Source organism: Clarias gariepinus, chromosome 28 (assembly GCF_024256425.1).
Source record: "Clarias gariepinus isolate MV-2021 ecotype Netherlands chromosome 28, CGAR_prim_01v2, whole genome shotgun sequence".
Taxonomy (NCBI): domain Eukaryota; kingdom Metazoa; phylum Chordata; class Actinopteri; order Siluriformes; family Clariidae; genus Clarias; species Clarias gariepinus.
Window position 1 is genome coordinate 11,610,650 of NC_071127.1, and position 21,459 is coordinate 11,632,108.

Below are 21,459 nucleotides of genomic sequence, written 5' to 3' on the forward strand. Positions count from 1 at the left end.
AAAAAATCTTTTTTTCTTTCTTTTTTACTCATGCTTTCTATTTTCTTCTTTTTTTTTCTTTGGTGTGTTTAATGTTTTTATATGTTTAATCCTCTAAAAAATCTATGGCCTATTAATAAACCACTAATAAAAATAATATATTTAGAAAATCTTTTTCTTTTTTAAAATGTATTACATTTAAATAGCCCCTTCTATATTTCTTCTATAACTGTGTTCTGTTAATCTGCACAATCAAAAGTCCTGGTTTGACTTGAACACCCCTCGTTAAATGTGTCAGCAAGTAATTATTATTATTATTATTATAGCAAGAAACAGGTACATTAAGCACAAATAAATTCTAATATCTTTTTCATATTTAAAAAAAAATCCTTTTTTATTTTACTTTTTACTCATGCTTTTTATTTCTATTGGTATGTTTAATGGGTTATATGCAATACATCGAAAATCTATGGCCTATTAATAAACTAATAATAAACAATATTATATTTAGAATTTTTTTTTACTTTTTTTCATTTATTACATTTATATAGCCCCTTCTATATTTCTTTTATGCATCATATTTATATCTTAATCAACTAATAAGAACGTATTATAATTATAATAACGTATATGTTGTTCTATATTTTTTTATATTTACACTTATTCAAATAATCATATATATAATTAAATAATAATATCATCGTAACTTATTTAAATAATTAACAGCTTTATTATTCTTATTCCTATTGCTACGCCCCCAGAGCCAGAATCCATAGGTTCCGAGATCCCACCTTCTGTGTTTACGAAAACACAAAAAGATGCTGCGACTTCCTAAGCCCCGCCTACTGCACTGAGACGTAAGCACACGTCGCCTCGACTGGCTTCCGTATGTGCTTTAAAGCCCCGCCTTGTGTGTAGTACGTAAGCACAAACTTTTCGCGTGGTACGCATGATATGAAAAAGTGTCCACTGTAGCCTACTATTGTCCAAGCTACAGAATAAAGTAGGTGATGTTTTTGGTCGCGGTTGGTGTTTCGCGAGCAGTTTGCATGTTTTATTAAGAAACGAGTGTAAATGAATGATTTGTAAGTTAGCGGGAGAATGAGAAGATTTCGCGCATCTTTTAAAAGGCTTCCATGATGCTATTGCTAGCTGTTGCTAACTGCCACTGCTCACTGCAGCCTAAGCGATGCAGTGTTATTATGTGAAATTAGATAGAAAACCTGTTCATTCTTCCATCTCGTGCCATAAAGCTACAAGTTTTATCCTGATATTTTTAAATGGCGTAAACCAAACCGTATGTTTCATTCAATCAGATGCTTAGTAGCTAAACATTAGCCAAGTACCCATTCATGATGATGTATGCCCTTCTATTGATTAGATCTTTAAACGTCACATGATTGATCCCGGAAGTAATTGCAGTATAACATCTTACTATGACACATCAAAAGTGCATATGATAAACTGTAGTGACCTGCTTGACTGGAAAATAAAAAAAAAAATCTAATCTTAGTGTTCCACTTCTTCTTATTTCCATTTCCCAGGTGTTGCTCAATCTCCGTCCCAGTCCTTCCCCAATGGATCGAACCTCCAAGCGCAGGCAGGTCAAGCCCCTGGCTGCTTCCCTTTTAGAGGTCCTGGATTATGACAGCTCGGACGACAGCGATTTCGAAGTGGAAGATGCAGATGCCTCAGGTGACCGATGCCTTTTATGATGTAATCACGTTATGCTGGTTTAAAAGGAGAAATCTTTTTTGGGATTTCTGTCAGCTTGTTTTATAAAAAATCAGACCCTGATACAGTAAATAAAACATTTCTGTTACAGTTTGAGCACATCATAAATTAGACATGGGAATCTCCAAGGACCAACTGATACCATATCATCACGATACAGCAGTACCTCTGTGGATGAATTTAATGTAATAATGAAAGAGTGAGAATGCAGATAATCCATTTCAGCCACTCAAAAATATTAATAATTTCCAACACGATAATCATATCTTTGCAAAAAAAACATTTAAATAAAGTAAAATATTAAATAAATAGACATTAAACCTTATTTAACCTTAATTTATGATCTTTTATGTCCTTGCTAACATTCTTGGGACCCATCTTGCGCACAAAAAAAAACAACTACTACTACATATATTAAAAAAGGACGCTGAGGTACCACTGTACCTAGATTCTGATTTGATTTGTATTGCAATTCTGTCAGTATCATGGTTTTATACATATCCCTATTCAATATTATTATTAACTTTCTCACAATTCTAAACAATCTTAGCAAATAATTTTCTTCCACCACACGAGACGCTGTGCTGCCTACCAATGTGTGATTAGTTTAGCAATTACTGCGCCAGGGGTAGCTCAGTGGTTATGGCATTGGACTATAGTTCGGAAGGTCTCAGGTTCGAACCGACAACCACCAAGTTGCCACTGTTGGGCCCTTAAACAACGCCCTTAGCCCTCAATTGCTCAGATGTATAATGAGATACAAACGTCGCTCTGGATAAGAGCGTCTGCCAAATACCTAAATGTAAATGCGCCTGCTGTTGGATTATAGAGGACCTGCAACCTTTCACCACCTCAAATGCAAACATGTATGAAAAAAAAAAAAATCGATATTTAGCATTTGGCTTATCCAGTGCTTTGACGGTTCCGTCATGGTACCTTACACGGGTTACTAGGCTACCGGCTATAAGTACCATCTGTACATTACACTGTAAATTCAGGCATTGTTAATAAAATGAGAACGGTTTGCTAGACATTGATATAACCTGGCAACCAAGATGAGTAGACTGGAATGCGCCTGCATAAACCACGATTACTTAGCTGTACTATTCAGTGGGTTGCTAGATGCCGTGAGTAAGGATGTGTATGCTTGCATACGGCAAACGTCCTCATCTAGAGTGTCTCATTATACATCTAAGCAGTTGAGGGTCAAGGGCCGTGCACAGGGGCCCAACAGTGTCAACTTAGTGGTGGTGGTGAGGTTAGTACCTGGGACGTGGGATCAATAGCCCAACACCTTTACCACTGACTAGAACTAGAAGCATAATAAGATGTTTATTACATGTCATCAGACCTCGTTTTAATAAAAAAAATAGATTTTGGAGTCAGTATGGTGATAAATGAAGTGCTACACAAAATAATGTCACTGAATCCATTCCCTCATCTATATCACAAAGTGTTTTATTTGTTTTAATCGCCAAAAATACGAATGGTTATAGCTACTAAAAGTTGTTCTTCTTTTAAGTCAATAAAGCTTGACATGGTCCTTGGACACCAGACAGGCACAAATCTTTTCCTGCACAGTAGCAACAGTCACAACGTTGCAATGATGCAAGTCATTAGAAGCCGCCTAATGATGTCACAATTCCTGTGGGTATTAAATCCACTGATTGGTCAGTGGGGAAATAAGCTGGTCAATTATTGGTTGATTCAATTGCAGCTTAATGGTGGCACCTCGAACAGACTCTATCTCAACTCGTATAATTAATAAGCTGAATGGCCGTGTGAGTGTGAGATAGACATACTAGTTTTTTTTTTTTTTTTTCCACCAGCCAAATAAACACACTTAGTATGAGGCAACTCCTGTAGCTATCGTAGCGTTTCACAGTGATGGACAGCTGATGGGGCGTTTGCTGTCTCATGAGGACCGCGTCAGTGAAGGTGCAGGAGCATGTCCGCTGATAATGAGATCCTCGCAGTGATGTCTGCTACTCGAAGAGTTCATGCTACATGATGGGTTGAATTAGCAAACACTCCTGAGCTAACAGACATTCAAGATTGGAGTAGTAGTTTTTACACTTTTAGGAATATGGTGACATGAAAAAAAGGTTAGATTATGTGGCTACAGAGAGCATGCACTTAAAAACGGTTCATTAAGGCAAACTGAGTGCAAAACTGGGGGACAGAAAAAAGAAATGCTTTTGTAAAAGACCTTTGAAAAAGGCAGCAAAAAGGAAACAGTCTCCAAATAATTGCGACAAATATCACCACACTGACTACAAAATAATAAAATTACTTTTAGGCTTTTGGCAGATGCTCTTATCTTATTTTATCTTTTAATTTAGACATGTTTTTGTCTAAGGTAGTAAAATGTTGCAGTTCCTCCTTCATCCTACAGGAGGCAGCACATTGTCCTGTGTTTTAGTTTGTTTAGAATAAAAAAAAAAAAAAAATCCGGAATAGGGATATTTTTAAAATTGTGATACTTACAGAATCGCAATACAAACTGAATCTGCACCTGGGTATCGTGATGATATCGTATTGGTTGGTCTCTAGCCTAAATTTTATGAGCGATGATATCACCGCCTAATCCACAATTATGTTCATTTGAAACTAATTTTATTCATTTTATTTGACTACGTCAATTATTCATTTCTCCTCTACTTTAGTATCTTAAGTGCAAACTGACCAGCAACATGATGTAACTAGCTAACCAAGTCTGTTTTTTTTATACAGTGACATGACTAGAATTATGTTAAATAGCTGCATTTGAACGCTGTAATGAGTTTTCAGTTCTGTGTTCCTTCACATTCATAAGGGTCAGAGGGCACGGGGAACGGCAGTGATGACGAGGGCTCCAAAGACAGCCCCGGAGGTCCAAACAGTGACTCGGATGCTGTCGTGTCTCCTGACGATGAGGCCGTGGATGACGAGGAGATCAAAGAGCCAAAAGACGATGTGCAAGAGGACGAGAAATCCAAAGACCAGCCGTCGTCTGAGGAAGGCAGCAAAAAAGAAACCGTCCCAAAAAACCGCAAGAAAACTGAGAAGACCTCAGACGCGGAACCAAACGGGGGCAGCGCCGTGGAAGAAAGCCCGAAAAAGTGGAACCTTCGGAGAAACCGCCCCATGCTGGACTTCACCACGATGGACCAGCTGAACGAGATGGACGATTACGACAGCGAGGACGACAACGACTGGAGGCCAAAGCCGGGCAAGAAGAAGAACAAAGCAGCAGGAAAGGAGAAAGGAGGGAGCAAGGATGAGGAAGGGGACGAAGGTAGCGTAGAGGACGACGACGACGACGATGATGACGACGACGACGATGATGACGACGATGAAGGCGACGACGATGAAGGCGACGACGATGACAACAAAGGTGAGGACAACGACGACAACGACGATGAGAGCAGCAGCAGCAGCGACAGTGAAGTGACGGTCAAAAAAGCGAAGAAGAAGGCGAGCAAGAACACCGGAGCGTTTGATGAGGAGGAGACCAACGACAGCCACAGCACATCTCAAGGAAAAGGAAATGAGGTGAGAGATGATCTGCCAGGTCATCACATCTGTGCTTTTATTGACAAGAAATGATCGGCGAAATGAAAGCTAAGCAGCATTTAAGGATCGTAACCCTCGGCAGCGGATTTTGCGTGCCGTCATTTTATGCCACAAAAGTCCGTCCAGGTCCGCTCTCCAAAGGCGTCCGTGTTGGTTAGTGAGTTTGAGAGTCGACTGTATTTTTTCCGTAATAAAACAAGGTTGCGGTTTTTAAAGGGCACGGATACAATTTGCAATGCATCCAAATGAACGCGCGTACGAGCTCAGAACAAATCGTGCAGTCGGATAATATAATCAGTGCCTTTTGTAGTATCAGATTGAACTTTTCAAAGGACCATAAGGTCTTTCTGATAACTGACTTACCCACATATCTGAAGTCAATATGTAAAATTGACGAATCTGTTTATCTTTTCAGGAAAATCATTTTTTTTTCTTTTCTATTTTTTTCTAAGGTGATCTAATCAGAGATCAGTCTGGCTGTATTTTAGTGCAGAGATTCATGTTCGAGTGGGAAGCTTCAGTGTAGAGGAAGTAGTATTGAACTTTTATTGGTGAATGTATATCAAATGGATGAACTCCACTAAACCAAAGCTTGGAAATAACACTAATAAGGAACAGGGGGAAAAAGAAAGCATGGTGAGGTGCACTGTTGTGGGAAAATAATCAGAGATGGTTTTTACTTGTGGCATGGTTGGGTCATCCACTCAGATCAAAGTTTTAATGTTCTTCACGTGCTTGGTGGGTTTCCAGATAATATATGTATATTTGTTTTTTAATCCTGCAATTTGCCAATGCTAACCATTTTTATTAATTAAAGCACATTATACAGTATTGTTTTATCACTTTGGAATGCGTGCAAAGCAATTCTCTTTTTACACTAGCTATAAACCGTTGTTCCCTCATCAGACTTTCATTTCCTTTTTTTTTTTATCTTTTAAAAAATGCTGATACTGCAGACTTCTTAAATAATACTAAACTAATAATCCCCCCCCCCACACACACACACGCAAAATGTCACCATATCAATGATTACGCTAGTTTTTAATCCGTTTATGTGGCGCATCCACCATATAAGTCCTTTCATAAGCTGTTATAATAGAAACAAATCCATATTATAACCAGGGTATTAATAATATTAAACCTGTTATTCGACTTACAGCTGGAACTACGGTCAGAACTGTTGTCATTAAAAAAAAAAAAATATATATATATATATATATATATATATATATATATATATATATATATATATATATATATATAATAATAAGACTGACCAATCAGAATAGAGATTCAGGTTCTCTGTGGTAGAATGTGTTTTTATTTATGTAGCAGGTTTCTTGGCAATGCAGTGTGTTCCAGTGTGTCACTAAACCACATGACATCCCAACGTTTTCTTACATTTCTTCACAACGTTTTCTTACATTTTCTTTAATAAGAAAGTGCATAGCAACTATTACCTCACTCATGCTTGAATTAAGATCCTACTTCTCCCTGGAACTTTTCCTGAACTTTTCTTAATTAATTTTATGGATGTCCGTAGCCACAATTTATTTTATGAATTAAAATTAATCGAATGCATTTTTTAAATTTAATTTAATTTAATTTAATTTAATTTTATTAATTTCATGTTGGTGGTAGTACTGGTGATCAGTGGTTTGTTGCTGGGAATACTGGTGATTTTTGGTTGGTTGGTGGTAACACTCAGTCAATGGATGGTTTGTAGGATTATTGGTGAGCAATAGTTTGTTAGTTGTAATACTTGTAATCACTGGTTGATTGGTAGAAATACTGGTACTCAGTGGTTGGTTGTTGTCATCACTGGTGTTCAGTGGTTGGTTGGTTGGTGGGAATACTGGTGATCAGTGGTTGGTAGCTGTCAACACTGGTGTTCAGTGGTTGGTTGGTTGTAATACTGGTAGTCACTGGTTGATTTTTGGGAATGGTGATCAGTGGTTGGCTGGTTGTGGTACTTATAGTCAGTGGATGGTTGGTAGGAATACTGGTTATCAGTGGTTGGTTGGTGGTAGCACTTTATGTTAAACCATGTTTATTTCACTTAATTTTATTAAATTTTTGGTGAAGAAGAAAGAGAAGTTTTATTTTTCATCTTTTCAAAAACAGTACACTTTATGCCCAGTTTGACATTTTATTTATTTATTTGTTTACTTATTTATTTATTTTTTAGATCCTCCTTGTTTTCGAACTATTAAGATTTAAATTAAATACAGATTAATTTAGTCAATAAAAATTATAACAATAATTATATTAAGATTTAGACCTGATTGCGATCATTTTGATGCGTATGGTGATTGTGCCTTAACTATGATATTTAGCTATTAAATGTACCATTTGTGACTTTGACTATAATTCCTTAACAACTGCAGCCTTGAGCGACTGCATAATTGCACTGGTCCATACTGCGATTTTGATTTCTAATGCAATTAATTGTGCAGCACTGTTAACATATGATGTATTGTGAATTCCTGAAACATAATAATAAAAATCCCTTGGCTACGCTTCATAGACCCATATTGAGAACCACTTTAAGAGAACCACTTCTATTGTACTGTATATCCTAGCAGTTGCCTTCATCATTAAATCCTGCTTTTATTATAAGTGTAAACCAGCATTGGGATTAGTTTGTAATTGACACATGCCTAGTGGAAAGCCAAGCCAAGCTGATGAAATAAACTTGCTGGACTCGTGCCTGATTTCTTTTGGAGTAAGTTCTAGATTGAATCCCAGATCCTGATTTCATTTTATTTTCCTTGCATGTTGTTCCCAGGACTCTTTGGCAGAACGAGCTCAGGTGTGGGCCGCGCAACGGATGGAGCACATTCTGATCTGCTGTGTCTGTCTGGGAGACAACAGCGAGGACACCGACGAGATCATCCAGTGTGACAACTGCGGCGTGACGGTGCACGAAGGTCAATACACAAACACACACACACACACACACTTACTTTCAAGCAAAGTCCATAAGTCTTAGTCCACTACAGATGAAAGTTACTTACTTTCTTAAAGTAGTAGGAGTGATAACACATAATCACATAATCCATAGGGGATGTACATACTGAGTCAGTGCTGGTGTTAGGAACCAGAGTCCACATCATCACAGTAATGGCATAAACATTGTGCAGATATTTAGATGAAAGGATTGTCAGAAATGACTGTAGTTTCAGATTGCACAAGGTTAAAGCTGTAAACAAAAGTCTGTCTCCTTTTTTAAGCTATTCACTGTCATCAAGAAAGAAAAATAAAGTAGAAAGTCTAACAGAATCCATCTTGTTTTTAAACTGTAAAAGTACACTATACTGTATATCTTAGGGTTATCATACACGTCACATGTTCTGAAAGAATTTTAATTATTATTTTTTTTCCACTTTCTTGTTTAAACAACTTGGATAATAAAGTACCATCATATCAGTGAAGCACTTGACACCCGAAAATAAGTTATTTGTTGCTACACCGTTATTTATATTACATGTTTGTTAGGGCTGCTTTATTGTAGCAGAAATCATAATCACTATTGTTTTGGTCAGTATTGAAATTACCTGATTATTTAACATAATTATTCTTTAATTACATCATTTGGAAACATGCATTTGTTGAACTTTTTTTAACAGCAGATTTAAAATGCACCACTGTGAAGCAGGTGTATGTGCTGAGTTCATAACTAGAACATGGTGGTGATCGGTGATTGGTTGGTAGGAGGACTGATGGTAATACTGATGATCAGTAGTTTATTGGTGTTAATAATGATAATCAGTGGTTGTTCGATGATATTTTATTGGTGGGAATACTGATTATCAGTGGTTGGTAGTTGGGAATACTATTGTTCAGTGGTTGATTGGTGGGAATTTTGTTGTTCATTGTTTAGGTGTTGGATTACTGAAGATCAGTGGTTGATTGATGTTAATACTGATGATCAGTGGTTGTTTGGTGATACTGGCGAGCTGTGGTTTATTGGTGGAAATACTGATGATCAGTGGTTGTTTGATGGTGATGCTGGCGATCTGTGGTTTATTGGTGGAAATACTGATCAGTAGTGGTTGGTTGATGGTGGTTGTTCGAAGGTAATACGTGTGATCAGTAGTTCATTGGTAGAAATACTGATGATCAGTGGTTGGTTTGTTGTGGTACTAATGATCAGTTGCTGATTGGTTGGTGTTAATACTGATGATCAGTGTTTGGTTGTTAGATTATTGGTGCTCAGTGGTTGGTTGTTAGATTATTGGTGCTCAGTGGTTGGTTGTTGGGAATACTGTTGTTCAGTGGTTGGTTTGTTGTAGTACTGGTGATCAGTGGTTGATTTGTTGTAGTACTGGTGATCAGTGGATAATTAGTTGTTGTTCAGTGTTTGGTTGTTGGGAATACTGATGATCAGTGTTTTTTTTTGTGATAATGCTGGTGACCAGTGGTTGTTTGGTTGAAATGCAGTAGTTAATAAGAGAAAAGAAAAAAAAAACATCTACAAAAGTTTCATAAGTCGACTATATATTTTTTCCCTGATGACTGAATTATGCTGACGACATAAAAGATTTTTCCCCCCATCCTCCTGAAACAAGCATTCCTCTTTACTCTGCTTTGGTTCCTTTCAAGAGCTGCACTTTGTGGAACTTCATCCTCCTGCATTATTAGCTCATTGTGTCTGTGAGTTATTGGAAACAAAATCAATTATTCTTTAAATCGTCCTCTAGCTGCCGCCTTCACTTTCAGACAGGCCTAGTTAACGCCGGCCATGCCCTGCTGCATCAGGGTGATGCTGCTAATTTCCAATTACTCTTTTGTCATTTATTTATTTATTAATTTATTATCCACTTTATTTGCCGACGCCTGACTGACTCTAGGTAGCCGCCCTCACAGAGAGCTCACAACAACAAGGCTTAAACAAAGTGGAGGCTTTTCTACAGAGAATTCGAATGAACTTTGGAATGATTGAAGAGGAAATGTGAAAAAGGTTGAGAGAATTTTTTTAAGTTTTATTAATGGTGAGCTAGTGTGTGTTCATGGATTATTATTACTTAGTTGACTAAGGACCAGTATTATAATCTGTGGTCGGGGACAAAAATGTTTTGTATGTTTATCTTTTTTTTATTTATTTTGTCAGACATGTCCTCATAACTAAAAAGTAAAAGAAGAATGGTGTTTGACTCTGTTACGTTCTTTTTATTTCTAGTTTTGACATTTTTTTAGGCATGAATAGCACACTGTAGGATTATATTGTTTTATATTATTAGATATGATAGATACACATATATAGATTTTGACATCTCTCATTTGACATTTCTGCATCTGAGAAAATTTTAATAAAAGGAAAAAAATAATTAATGTGGTGATACATGACTTGCTACATGAAAGTTGTGATATATAACTGAAAAGATAGATGATATTTACAGAATATTCCCAAAGTAACACTTATTAGTTCATATTAACAACATTCAAATACACTGTGCTGTACAATAAAGTACTAACTCAGTGTACAGGATTAACACTTACAGGTTGTATTTTGGGGGATACTGGTGAATATGGCGGTACCGTTCTTGTTAAAATGTGAATAATGATTCTTCGACATGGGAATTAAGATTACAATTCTCTCACGACTCTCTCTCTTTTTTTTTTTTTTAACCAAATCAATTATTGCATTTAAGAAAAAAAAAAGAAAAAACAAACAAAAATCTCATGCTGTCTATGAACTCTTGCAAGGTGAAAAAAAAAAGTTCACTTTTAGTTATTTTAGAACTCTTAAAGTAAATAACCTTAAGATCTAAAAAATCTGTCAAACATAAATAGAATGTTAACAATAATAAATATAATAACTAATAAATAGCACCTGTGCTTTGTTGCCAACAAAGTACAGCACTTCATCATCGTATGCATTAGTTTGTTGTTTTTATCAGCGTAAGGTAAAGTTTAATACATTGCATAGTTTATGGTACAGAATGTATTGTTGTCAAAGGTTTATTTATCATCTTAATATACTATTGGTATACTTCTACTATAATTCTATATAATTTAGTTTGCATTTCGCTTCCAGTCTACAAAAAAAAAAAAAGATGAATAATACCGATATAAACTAACACCAGCGATCAGCATCCGAAGAATCAGAAGAAAATGTAACGGTTTCACATGTACACATTGAGGGGACACAGAGAACATGCAAAGGAGCCAATCAGAAACAAGTGGTCAGGACGTTCCCCTGCACGTACCATGCACGAGGGAGAGTTTAAGTAAGCGAAAGACACAGAGTGCAAAACAGAGCTTTATACTTAGGTTCTTGGCATGAAAATAACGTCATCCTCTAATTTCTACCAAGTAAACGGATTAGCTTGTTTAGGGCCGCCTCCTTGTTACACTGCACGTGAGTGACGGAGATGAAGGTCTTCAGTGGTTGGTTGGAGGTAATAATGATGATTGATGGCATTGGTGACCAGTAGTGTGTTGGTTGTAATACTGGTGTTCAGTGGTTGGTTGGTGGGGATATTGGTGAAAGGTGGTTTGTTAGTTGTAATACTGATGATCAGTGGTTGGTTGGTGGTTATATTGGTGAAAGGTGGTTTGTTAGTTGTAATACTGATGATCAGTGGTTGGTTGGTGGTTATATTGGTGATCTGTGGTTTTCTGAGTTGTAATACTGATGATCAGTGGTTGGTTGGTGGTTATATTGGTGATCTGTGGTTTTCTGAGTTGTAATACTGATGATCAGTGGTTGGTTGGTGGTTATATTGGTGATCTGTGGTTTTCTGAGTTGTAATACTGATGATCAGTGGTTGGTTGGTGGTTATATTGGTGATCTGTGGTTTTCTGAGTTGTAATACTGATGATCAGTGGTTGGTTAGTAGTGATATTTGTGATAAGTGATTTGTTTTTTTGTAATACTGGTGTTGAAAGTTTAGTTGGTGGCGAAATTGGTGATCAGTGGTCTTTTGGTTGTAATACTGGTGTTCAGTGGTGGTATTGGTGATCAGTAGTGTGTTAGATGTAATACTCTAGTTCAGTGGTTGGTTGGTGGCGATATTTCTGATCAGTGACTTAAAGGTTGTGATAGGTCGGATGTGATATTGGTGATCAGTGGTTTGTTGGTTGGTGATATTGGTGATCAGTGGTTTGTTGGTTGGTGATATTGGTGATCAGTGGTTTGTTGGTTGTAATACTGATAATTAATGGTTAGTTGGTTGGTGAGAAAACTGTGGTGGTAATCACGGTGATCAGGGGTTGGGCTTTTGGGATAATAGGCTTGCGCAAGTACAGCTCAGCAGACTTTACACACTGGTGGTGAATCGACCGAACCTGCAGCTGCAGTGGGAGCTGTAGAGCCGCACCACGCGCAGGGTAGTCAATAATACCTGCTCAAACGTTTAAAAGGTTTTCTTTTCATTTTGTGAAGCTGCTTTAAGACAATGACTATTGTTAAAAGCACTGTATAGACAAAATTGAATTGAATTGAACTTGTCCATTAATTAGCTAAACAGGTCTAAAAAGCGACATGGGGTGTGTGTTCTAAATAACTTGGCTACCATAGATTTTATAGTAGTGTGTAAACTCGGTTGTATTGTCCATTTGAGTTCTGTGACGGAGCTTCTGGTGCAGCTGGATCGTGGGTCAGTGTTTTAGTATAACTTTTTGTATGGGGTAATGACTGATTTATAATCACAGTTTTTGTAGGATGCAAGGAGAAGAAATAACTTTTGGTCACATACACTTACACACACACAGACACACACATGTATATGCATGCACGTCTCTTCTTCAATGTCAGCTTGCTATGAGGAGGCATTTTATATCCCTGTAGCAGTGAATCAGGGGATGACCTTGAAACAGTCAGGGTCCTTTGATGGGCCAAGTGCAGTGTTGCAGAGTCAGCCTTCAGAGCCATACACACACTCTGATTCATGGACACACTTCCTGTGTGTGTGTGTGTATATGTCGTACAAGCTTATAAATGCCCCGAAATGTGAAAAGGGGAAAAAAAAAAGACTGTTAAACGACGCTGACATTGTGTTTTTTTTTTTTTCTCTCTGTAAGTCTGTGAGAGGTTGTTCATTTCCAAAAGAACAGGCCTGAGGGCGGCTAAGTGGCGTACAGCCAGTGTTGGAATTGCGGTTCAGGGAAATGGCACTCAAGGCCACTTCTTATCTAATTCTCTACTACAAGACTGTCTTTTTTTTTTTTTTTTTACGTGATGAGGCAACAGCCATGCATTTACTACTTAAGTTTGATCCTGAGTTTGTCCGCGTTCATACAAATATCTCCGGCGTGCTACGGTTCGGCTTGGAAATCTTTACATGCTTTTAAAGATAATGAAATACTCGAGAGAACATCCTCCATCGTGCCGTCTCCAGCTTTGGAATACGATATCGGCGGCATCAGCCAGAGGGGACAGCTGTTTTGCTCTCCAGAAACACTATCCACATGCCAGATACCTGCCACCATCTTGTGCCAGCTGTGCCATGCTGCTACCCCGTTCCAGGCTTTCTCTCTCTTTCTCACACACAGTTTTGTGCACACACCCACATGACCAGCCCTTAGCACTGGTCTGAAAAAGTGATATGTAAAGCAAACCTGAATTTTTTTTATTATAATTTTTTTTCCTTAATGCTGTATATGCACAAGGGGTATTAAGGGGCTTCACACACGCACATCACATGTGTTTAACAGTTATTGGTGCATCAAATAATTCACAGTAGTCTCGTCATGTTGTGTTTTAGGAAATAACTTCATATAATTCAAAAGTAGTCTTTCTATAGCTAATGCAAAAACTGACTCAAGGCATATTTATTTATTCATTCATTTTAGGAGATTTTCTTAGTGCATTTCCATGCTGATAAACAACAAAGCAAAAAACATGTCAAGCTGTGCTTTATTTAACAGCCGTACACAGGCTTAAAGGTATTATTCCATTGTTTAGGACAAAAACGTCTCATTACTAGAGCTGTGAGTCATAGGTAGGCTGGTGATTCGATTCAATTCGATTTTTGGGGCAATGCGCCCTAGCAAAAGCAACAGCACTAATGTTTCCTGTCTGATTTGTCTCATGCAGCTATATTTTCTGTAGGCTTTAAAGTATTACAAATAGCAAAAGTACTAATCAGTATTGAAATGCTGTGCAAGTTGTGTTGCTGATTGTTTAAAAGTCAATGCGATAAGCTTCCGCTCCAAACTCCAGTCCAGTAGGTGTGCAGCAAACTAATATAAACGCACAAAAGAAGATATGATGCAATTGCAAAATAATGATGGGATCATTTTAGTGACTCGGTTCTTTGAATCTTGTTCACCAAAATGAACGAATCTTTTTTTGAGTCATTTAGCTCATTTCGTTCTTTTAAACAGAAATAAAATAAAATGTTACATTTTCAATAAAAAAGACCCCCACTACATCTGCATACACACATTTTGGCTATAGTTCCAGTAATAAAAACATTACAATGCAGCTAAAGACATATTTTAATAAACAGAATGAGTAGCTCATCTCTCATAGCTTCTAGTCTGAGTCGGTCGTTCTTTTGAATCTATTGCACTGCATAGCGTCTATGGAAGTCACGTGACAAAAGAACGAACGACTCAGGACCGAAAAGACTCAAATGTAACGACTCATTTCTGTTTCCTGAACATAACCTACGGAGGTTTTGCGATGCACATGCACGCCCAATAGAAAATTAACGAATTACTCTTCGAGACTACTCTGAGTCACGTTAAAGATTCGTTTAAAAAGAATGAATCGTTCATGAACGACCCATCACTATTGCAGAATGCAAGTAGTTGCAGAAGATGCCATTGGTTTTATTTTCTGCAAATGGTTTTTTTTTTTTTTTTTTTTAATTCATCAATTTTGTCATCTAATGTTGTACATTTGGAGGTTTAACATGTGAATCAATTCTCAATCAAAAACTGACATTTATGTTAAATTATTTGTCTTAATCAACAAAGGCTGATTAAATTACATAACCAAATGAGCTGCTCAGATACACTTAATAGCTGCCCGAACTGAGATCATTCATTTGTTAATTGTGTTCATCAACTGAAACCTAAACCAGAACGCCCAGCGTTACATACCAGCACAAATACCAGAAGTAATGACCTTACACATGACCTTTAACACAATTTTTTCAGTGTTTAAAACAAGTTTTAAAATATTTTGATATTTCTATTAATTTCACATTTCAGAGATCCAACCTACTAACTCTCCCCTCTATCTACTTATAAACGAAACATTATATATATTTTTTTGCATTACTGTCTTGTAATATATATATTTGGGTCAGGATTGTGAAGTATAGATGTATATTTCGTGGCTCATTGGTAGGTCTCTTGCCCACCGCGCTACCATGACGAGGTACGATTCACAGTCAATGCCCGAACCCCAGCCACTGGACGCAGTGCCGGTCTCAAGCCCAGATAAAATTGGAAGGGGGTTACTTTAGAAAGGGCATCTGGTGTAAAACCTGTGCCGGGTTGTGTGCGCGGATCAGTTGTTCCGATGTGGCGACCTATTGACGGGAGCTAACAACAAACTAATTTATTTTATTTAACTTAACCGACTATATAGACATGATTATTAAAAAAAATTATAATAATAACAATAAAAATATCACAGATTCTTAGGATCGCTCGTTATGATTGTTTTCAGTTGTTTCTGTGACCTGCTTGCCTTGAGGGCCTTAACCCTATCTCCTCCTGGCTGACCCTACAAATAATGGAATCTTAATGAACAGATTTAAAAATGTGAAGTACATGGTTAAGTCTTCTGTCAAGAGATTAAATTAAATTTTATTGGAGTTAGTAAGAGTTTGACGTAAATTTAAATTTATAAGCATTTTTTAGGTTCATTAATTTTGATATAAGAAGGAAAGGCTGGTGAGGGAATTACTGTTCAGCTGCAATGATTATATATGTGATAACGGGACAAAAAGTTATAACATAATTAATTATTTTCTATAAAAAACGTGTATGTTTCTATCTTTAATTATTGCAAAAAAATAGCAATCAAAAAAAATTCAGGGCGTCCTGTAATGGGAAAGGGATCTGTTTAATATCATTTATGTTCTTGATTATTTTGCTTTTCGTATAAAATGTCTAATTAATCTTCTCAGAGAGGAATTCTGATTCTGTTTCTTACTTCTCATAGGGAATTTTTTTTTTTTTTTTTGGTGGGGCGGTAAAAAAACTGTTCTCGGTTCGCTAAAATGTGGATAGTCGTTTGAGGTAATTTAGGGTGCAGCAATGCTTTGAAAATGTTCCTGGGAAAGGGAAAAGAGGAAGAAAAATAAATTGTGGCAGGGGTGATAATGGGCAAGCATTGATTGTCTGCATCTTTAGGTGCACGCAAGTGTCTTCAATGCTTGATTGCAAAGCCTTGCAGTTTCAGACAGCCTCTTCAAGAGTCTGGAAGAGAGAGGGAGAGAGAAAAGAAAAGTAGCGATGAAGTTCAAGCTCTGATTCCAAGAACTAGCATCCACCTACTGCAGGCATTTTAATTAGCAAACACCGGAACTTATGTGATCTGGACTACAAAGTATATTTTGGGCCGCACAAACAAATTAAGCCTCTCGCTTGTCTCCCACCAACCAGATTTTTAAAATTGATTAATAAATTTTTTACTGTCTTTCCGTTGGTTTTTAATAACTTCATGTGTGAGGCTATTAAAGCCGCACCCTAATAAACACCATCACATTGTCCATTAACGTCCTTGCACTCATTGGAACGCCAATTAACATGCTGCTGGTATCGATTTCACCGAGACCTAAATGAGTTCAGGACCGTAAAGTTAATTATTTCCCCAAAACATGCACAATTAATTTAGGTTGTTTACTTGCCTGAATGTGAATTTTGGTGAGGGGAAAAGCATCCACGGAGGATCCAGGGACGTTTCAATTAACGGTTGATTGAAACTTTTATATCTTTTGCACTGTAATACTTCATAATGAAGCCATTTATATATAGTATTTGCTTTTAATCATGGGTTAAAACAGACTGGCCTCAACTTCAATACCATTAGGTTTTATGTTCCGCTCGTACCACTGGGGAGCCTTGGCTTGTGCCACTTTGGGGTGGGCTGTGGTGTCTGGCACCAGGATGTTGGCAGTGGCATCCTTTGGGGGATAGATGGGGGGGCGCACTGATACCCACTGATGCTAGATTGGATTGAGATGTGGGGAATTTGGAATTCGGTTTAACAACCTTGAACTCTTAGCCTGCTAAGCCCCAAGTGGCATATCGCAGGTTGTGATATACTGGGGAGAATCAGTTTGTGCTGCCTTAAATTTTCTATGGGATCGGACTAGATTGGCGTAGGTAAGCCTTGGGTGCCACCAAGTGGAGGTCACTTGGTGAAGTTGCATGGTTAAAAAAAAAAAATCAACAATAAAAGCCATAGCCGTGGTTTTCCATATATACTCAATGTGAGGAGAACTTCTGGGACTGGGACTAAACAGCTGCGTGTCTACAAGAAAACCACTTGTTACGTAGACTCTTCAGAAAAAAAAAGGCTTCGGGTTAGCCTTTAGCATTAAGACTAGATTTTGGAGCCATGTAAAAAGGACATGTAGTCTGCATCGCTGTACAAGCCCCTGGTGACAGCGTGATTATCTGCGGTTGTTTCAGTTGGTCAGGTCTAGACTCAGCAACGTTATGCAGCAATAAAATAAAGTCAGCTGGCGACCTGAATGTACTGAATACCAGGTTATCTTATACGTCTATGGAGTTTTTCTTTCCTGATGGTTCAGGCATATTTCAGGAAAGAGTTGTTCAGGGCCACCACAGTATGTGCTGTAATCAAAGACAAAGGTGACTGAATGAAATTATGTGTATAAATAATACTACTACTAATAATCATAATAATAACTGCACCAGTAGTAATCAACCTGATTCTTTCATTACTTTTTCAATCTGTTGAAATGAAAATAATACATTTCTTCGAAAAATCCCAATTGCAATTAGTATCGAACATGTGCTTACTTAAAAAAACCCTCTTGAACCCTGTCACGTTGCTAATAATGCTTGAGGACAGCGGTAAATGACTGCTCTTAACCCATGCTTGAGTTCATTTCACCATGTTGCTCGCTCGCATGCCTTAAAGGATTTCATATATTATATTTCGGTATAAAAATAGGCTTTTTATTTTTACTCTCTGCGTAGACTTTGTAGAGGATTATGCTGTTTTTTCTGCCGGTGTGTGCCGTCATGTCTGAGTAAACCAACAACTAGCGTTTCAGTCTGTTATGTGTGTGTGTGTGTGTGTGTGTCAATGGGTTGTTGTAGCTAATGCATCAGTTCAAGTTTCTGATGGTCAATCATCAGAAAGCCTCTATTTCAAATTCTATTAATCCTACCTTTCTTTCTTTCAAGGACGATCTCGAAGACTGAGGCTGGAAATTATGCATGTTGTAGCGCACATGTTGTATGTTTTTTATTTATTTATTTATTTATTTTTATGGCTCCCCCCACCTTAATAACAAGAACACGTTTCATCCACGGACCGCCGGTTATGAAAATGATTGGATTATTTTGGACGGAGCCCAAGCGTTTATGTTAAAAGGATCACCCCTTTTGTCTTTTTATTGAGCTTTGATTCAGTGCCTCTGATTCAAACAAAAGCCAGCTACCATTTGTGCTCCCTACTAAGCTCATCTAATTTTTTTTCCCGTCCACTCCCCCCCCCACCCATTTGGCTCGGAAGGAAGCAACTCCATCAGTTCTAATTGGCCGTGTTCGCGCACTCACTTATCCCCCTCTCCGTTCTGACATCCGTCATGTGGCTTTGTTATTAACACTAAAGCGCTCGGATAGGAACTTGTGCGCCTGAGCATGGCAAGGCAGGACAGCCATGAAAGAATGGCATCCCTCAGATGTTTAAGTATATTTAGGGTTCCAAAGATATAATTAAGCAGGGGGTACCGCGGACCCCTTTTGAAATGACCGTTAAGAGGACGAAGCAGCAGATCTTATTTCTTTCATAAACATTACAGCCCAGAATGAAATTCTCTCCTTCACATCTTCCAGCTTGTTAGGAAGTTAGGTCATAGCGCAGGGTCAGGCATGATCCGACTTCCCCAGAGCGGAGAGGGTTAAGGGCGTCCCTCAGGGGGCCCATCAGTGGCAGCTTGGCAGGGCTCGGGCTCGAACCCATGACCTCATGATCAGCAACTCCGAACCTTAAGTGCTGTTCCGCCACATTGCTTATTTATTTATCTTTTTTATATAAAACGCCTCCGAAATCATTATAAAATCCAGAGTTTGTTAAACTAATTTATTTATTTTAAATATAATAATGTTAAAAAAAGTTTATCCATAGTGCACTGTAGATTTATAATGTAATGCAGGCTTCTAGGGTTGAAAAAAGTAAAAGCATGAATAAAAGAATATACACCAAACGAACATAAAGTTTAAAATGCCAACTCGATGTTGTATAGCGCCCCCTATTGTTGGCAAAACAATTGGCACACTGGTTGTTTATAAAAAAAAAAAAAAATTTTATTGTCTAATAGCTGTGCTATAAAGGCCAATTAAACTCCTCTGAACATAAAAAAAACAACAACACCACACAGTTATTTTAAACTAATTAACGTTACCAGTACAGTACCTCTGCTTTGCTCTGAGTGTTTTTTTTATTTCTCTTTAACGGCATGTTTATTCAACAACTCTATAATACTTCTCATATGCGTTTTTTTTTCCCCTTTTTTTTTTTTTTTTTTTAAATGACAACACGCACAAACCCACTGCGTGCGACTCCATCACCCGGCTCTGAACCTCCACGCAACCCCCCCCCCCCCCCCAACCCCCCCGTTCAATCCTGACTCCCTATAAAATCGCGCGTCCCGATTTGGCCAACACCCTGCCAAGCCTGTCATTTCCAGCGAGGCTAATCTCGACTGCAGGGATTACGCAGCTATCCCGTAGTCATCAGTTTTTCGCCAAGCTTAGCTCATATTAGCCAGTGACCTGTGGCTTATCCCAGTTCAAAAGCGTACATCACAGATGCGCTCAATGGGTAAGTCAGTTAAAACCAGCATCATGGTTCAAAGCCTAATCAGTATGAAGACTAAATCTGCGCTCGCGGCATTGCTGTAATGCCTTTCTGAAATGAGGTCTTATTGACCTGATTCAATGAAGACGTGTATTGTAGGAACACCTGATTCTGCCGTTCATGAAATTCAGGATGAATCTTCAGCTCTTTGAAGATTTTTCTTTTTCTTGAAAGCTACATAGTATTAGTTCTTATAATGTTTTTTTTTTAACTATTTAAGAATGATTTACTTTAATATAGAATACTGCGTCCTGTTTCTATGCTAACAAAAACTTCACCCTTTGGGCTTTTTCATCATTTTTTACAGTCTCCCTGCAGTCCTATTACACGTAAACTGGATTTACACTGTAGATTTTTGACCCATGTTTGCTGTTGCAGACATTGTGAAAGATTTTGTTTGTTGGTTAGGACGACAGAATTCATTAGGACAAGACTGGGATTCATGTCGATGGATAGAACATTTCTAGTGCCCCAGTACCCCTATTTAAAAAAGTATAGTGGGTGGACCATGGTAGATGGACTATGCATCGTGCCCGAAGTCTCCTTGGATAGACTCCAGGCAACCCTGTAACCCTGTGTACAGGATAAAGCATGATAGAACATAAGATGAGGGTTACTTGGCTATACTTCTTTTTAATAAAGGCATAATTGCCTTTATTAAAAAGAAATACAATGGTCACTTTTGGCCTCCACTATGCCTAGGTGGACTATAAAGGTTGCTAGATGGTTAAATGGATGGATTTGCCTTTATTTCAATGTTAATATGGTTGTTGGCAGAAGTGACTTACAAAAGTGCTTCTGTCCTTCTGTGCTTCTGAAGTTTCTGTCCTTGGATAGATCCTTCACCGGTTACTAGGTTACTAACTAAGTACCATCAGTCGAACACTGTTGGGAAGGTGTTTCTTTCCTGCAGGGGGGTTTAAACCCAAATGTAAGGAACTGTTAAGTCTTTAGTCGTCATTGCCAGTGACTCCTCTGTAAGGGTTAAATTCCAAATGGCCTTAAATGGTAAGCTAGTGTGCTAGTACGATCCCTTGTTCCACAGACAAAGTAGTGCCCTTGATCAGAAGTTAGAAAGGGATTTAGGATTCAATGGTGATGGTCATGTGTGTCGAGGCATCCCAAAAGGTTAATTTCATGAAGCCTAATTTAGGGGCTCATCGTAC

The 21,459-nt window shown here is 37.9% G+C and overlaps 1 protein-coding gene across 3 annotated transcripts in view; it reads left to right on the top strand.

The window, feature by feature from the left end:
* Positions 1-911: 911 nt before the first annotated feature.
* The window catches only part of phf14 (PHD finger protein 14), a 104,514-nt gene continuing 83,966 nt past the window's right edge, over positions 912-21,459 (top strand). For 2 of the 3 annotated variants that reach the window (XM_053490099.1, XM_053490101.1), the window contains exons 1-4: positions 912-982; positions 1,524-1,674; positions 4,529-5,247; positions 8,057-8,198. In XM_053490099.1, the coding sequence (XP_053346074.1) occupies positions 1,557-1,674; positions 4,529-5,247; positions 8,057-8,198 (979 nt within the window). In that variant the 5' untranslated portion in view covers positions 912-982; positions 1,524-1,556. The remainder of the gene's footprint in view (positions 983-1,523; positions 1,675-4,528; positions 5,248-8,056; positions 8,199-21,459) is intronic. The other variant, XM_053490100.1, reaches the window with a different exon arrangement.